This window comes from Saprolegnia parasitica (genome assembly GCF_000151545.1).
Source record: "Saprolegnia parasitica CBS 223.65 unplaced genomic scaffold supercont2.1289, whole genome shotgun sequence".
NCBI lineage: Eukaryota > Oomycota > Saprolegniomycetes > Saprolegniales > Saprolegniaceae > Saprolegnia > Saprolegnia parasitica.
In genome coordinates, this window is record NW_012157683.1 from 1 (window position 1) to 2,178 (window position 2,178).

A 2,178-nucleotide genomic window follows, 5' to 3' on the forward strand; every position below is an offset into this window, starting at 1 on the left:
CCTAGATCGCGCCGTCAGATTTCCGATGCAACTTCTTAAGTTACCGGGATCTCGACGCCGAGGGCCACCGACGTCTCGTAGCACCAGCAGCGCGGAACGTTCCGGAGCGTGTAGCCGCCGCCACCAATGATCAGCGTCGGGATGTTGAACGACCTGACGTAGGCGACCGCAGCGCCGTGGCCCTTGACACTGAGGTTGAAGCAGCCGAGGCGGTCGCCCGAGAGCGAGTCGGCGCCGCACTGGAGCACGATCGCCCCCGGCGCGTAGTGCTCCATGACCTTGGAGATGACCTACGCAGATCGTGATGATGCGCAAGCTTCTGGCAGCATATATCCTACGTCGCGGAAGACGCCAATGAAGCTCTCGTCGTCCATGCCATCATGACACGGCACGTTCACGGCGTAGTTCTTGCCCTCGCCGTACCCAATGTCCTATGCATGATAAATAAGACCACCCATCCGGTGACAGCATCTACCTTGACGTTGCCCGTGCACGGGAAGAAGACGCCGCCGTACTTGTGGAACGAGACGGTCATGACGCGGTTGGTCGTGTAGAAGGCCTCTTCGACGCCGTCGCCGTGGTGGACGTCGATGTCAATGTACAGCACCCGTGCGTGTTCCCTGTTGATGTACGCGTCAGCGATTGCTACATGGGCGACGCTTGCGTCATCATCCCGACGTACTTGAGAAGTTCGAGGATCCCAAGGTTGCAGTCGTTGACGAAGCAAAAGCCAGAGGCCTCCGAGCGCTTCGCGTGGTGCATGCCGCCGCCCCAGTTGATGGCAATGTCGGCGCTCTTGTCGTTGAGGCGCGCGGCGCCGCCGATCGAGCCCGTCGCGGCGATCTGGCAAAACTCAAACATGCCATCAAAGACGGGGCAGTCGCCGCCGTCGTTGAACGCGAACCGCTGCAGCTGGCGGTAGTGCTCGTGCATATTGTCGGGCGTGACCGTGCGCAAAAACTGAATGTAGTCGTCCGAGTGGAAGCGCGTGAGGTCCTCAACCCCAACCAGCGGCGGCCGCTACATGGTCGTTCAATGAGTTCTATGAGGAGGACGTCAAGGCAGCGTACGAAGACATGCATGTGCTTGGCGAGGCCGTAGTTGACAATCAGGTTGTGCGTGATGCGCACGCGGTGCGGCTACATGCCGTCGAGGTGTGAGGCGGCGAAGTACAGTATTGGTACCTTCCAGCAGTGCCCGGGCCCGTAGCTGAAGTTGCCAATCTCCGCTAAACACACGCCATGAGCGCCTTCAGCAAAGAGGCGGATGACGCACAGTCGTAGAAGTACGAGACGCGCTTCTTGGGCGTGCCCAGCGCATCGGCGAGCGCAAGCGGCCCCATGGCTCGCAACTTGGTGAATGAGCTGGAAGCCTGACCGCGGGTGTATCGATTGTCACAGTATGGGACATAGTATGCGTTCTCAGAGGTTGAAACTTCCAGTGCCCAATTTGCCACGAGCAGCCCACGCGCCGACCGTCGAGCAGCCGTAGCTTCCGGAGCAGGAGACGAGGACGAGCGTCGAGATGGACGAGGAGGATACATGCAGCATGAGAGCGCGATGGCGTGCGGTCGCTGGGGTGGGCGGCCCATCGCCAGTGCGGTTGCTGGGGTGGGTGGCCCATCGCCTGCGTCGGACGACGATCAAGAGGTACTAGATCATGGCCACACACGACAGACGGCTAACGAGAGGTTCGATGGTCGGACGTTTACGTTAGAGCCAAGCTGTGGCGTTGCACAATCCCTCCTCGGCGGACGAGGGCGTTCGCACAGAGGTAGCGACTATATATCTGTCTTCTGCATTGGAGTCAGGTAGAGTCTTTCCTACTCGTGTTGCGTGTTTCGATGCGTAGCCACGTTGGCATGCGCTCTACGAGTCCAGTGAGAGAAGCGACGCAGGCTCTCAATTGGGTCGACTTGTTCAACGCAACTCTAGATCAGAGGCGTGTCGCTACGAAGCTGCGACTCGAGCCAACTGCACGCTCACCCTCCAGCGCTGGAAGCCCGATGATCGGACCAACTGTGGCGCGACGGGTCTCAACGACTTGAACGAAGTACTATAGTAGCTAGCCAAGTTAAGCCAAGTTAAGCCAAGTTAGCCAAGTTAGCAAAGCAACATCGGCAGAGCCAGCAACCGACGCGAGTCGACTGCAGGTCTTAAAGGTGCATCGCGCTGTCAG

General features: G+C 59.4%; 1 protein-coding gene across 1 annotated transcript; it reads right to left on the reverse strand.

Annotated features, from left to right (window-relative positions):
* Positions 1–35: 35 nt before the first annotated feature.
* SPRG_18548 (histone deacetylase 1) lies at positions 36–1,342 on the reverse strand (the record flags this gene model as incomplete). Its single annotated transcript, XM_012357993.1, has 7 exons — positions 36–290; positions 339–431; positions 476–620; positions 683–1,020; positions 1,071–1,139; positions 1,185–1,228; positions 1,276–1,342. 7 exons carry the CDS (start codon positions 1,340–1,342, stop codon positions 36–38), a joined length of 1,011 nt encoding a protein of 336 aa, XP_012213383.1.
* Positions 1,343–2,178: the final 836 nt, after the last annotated feature.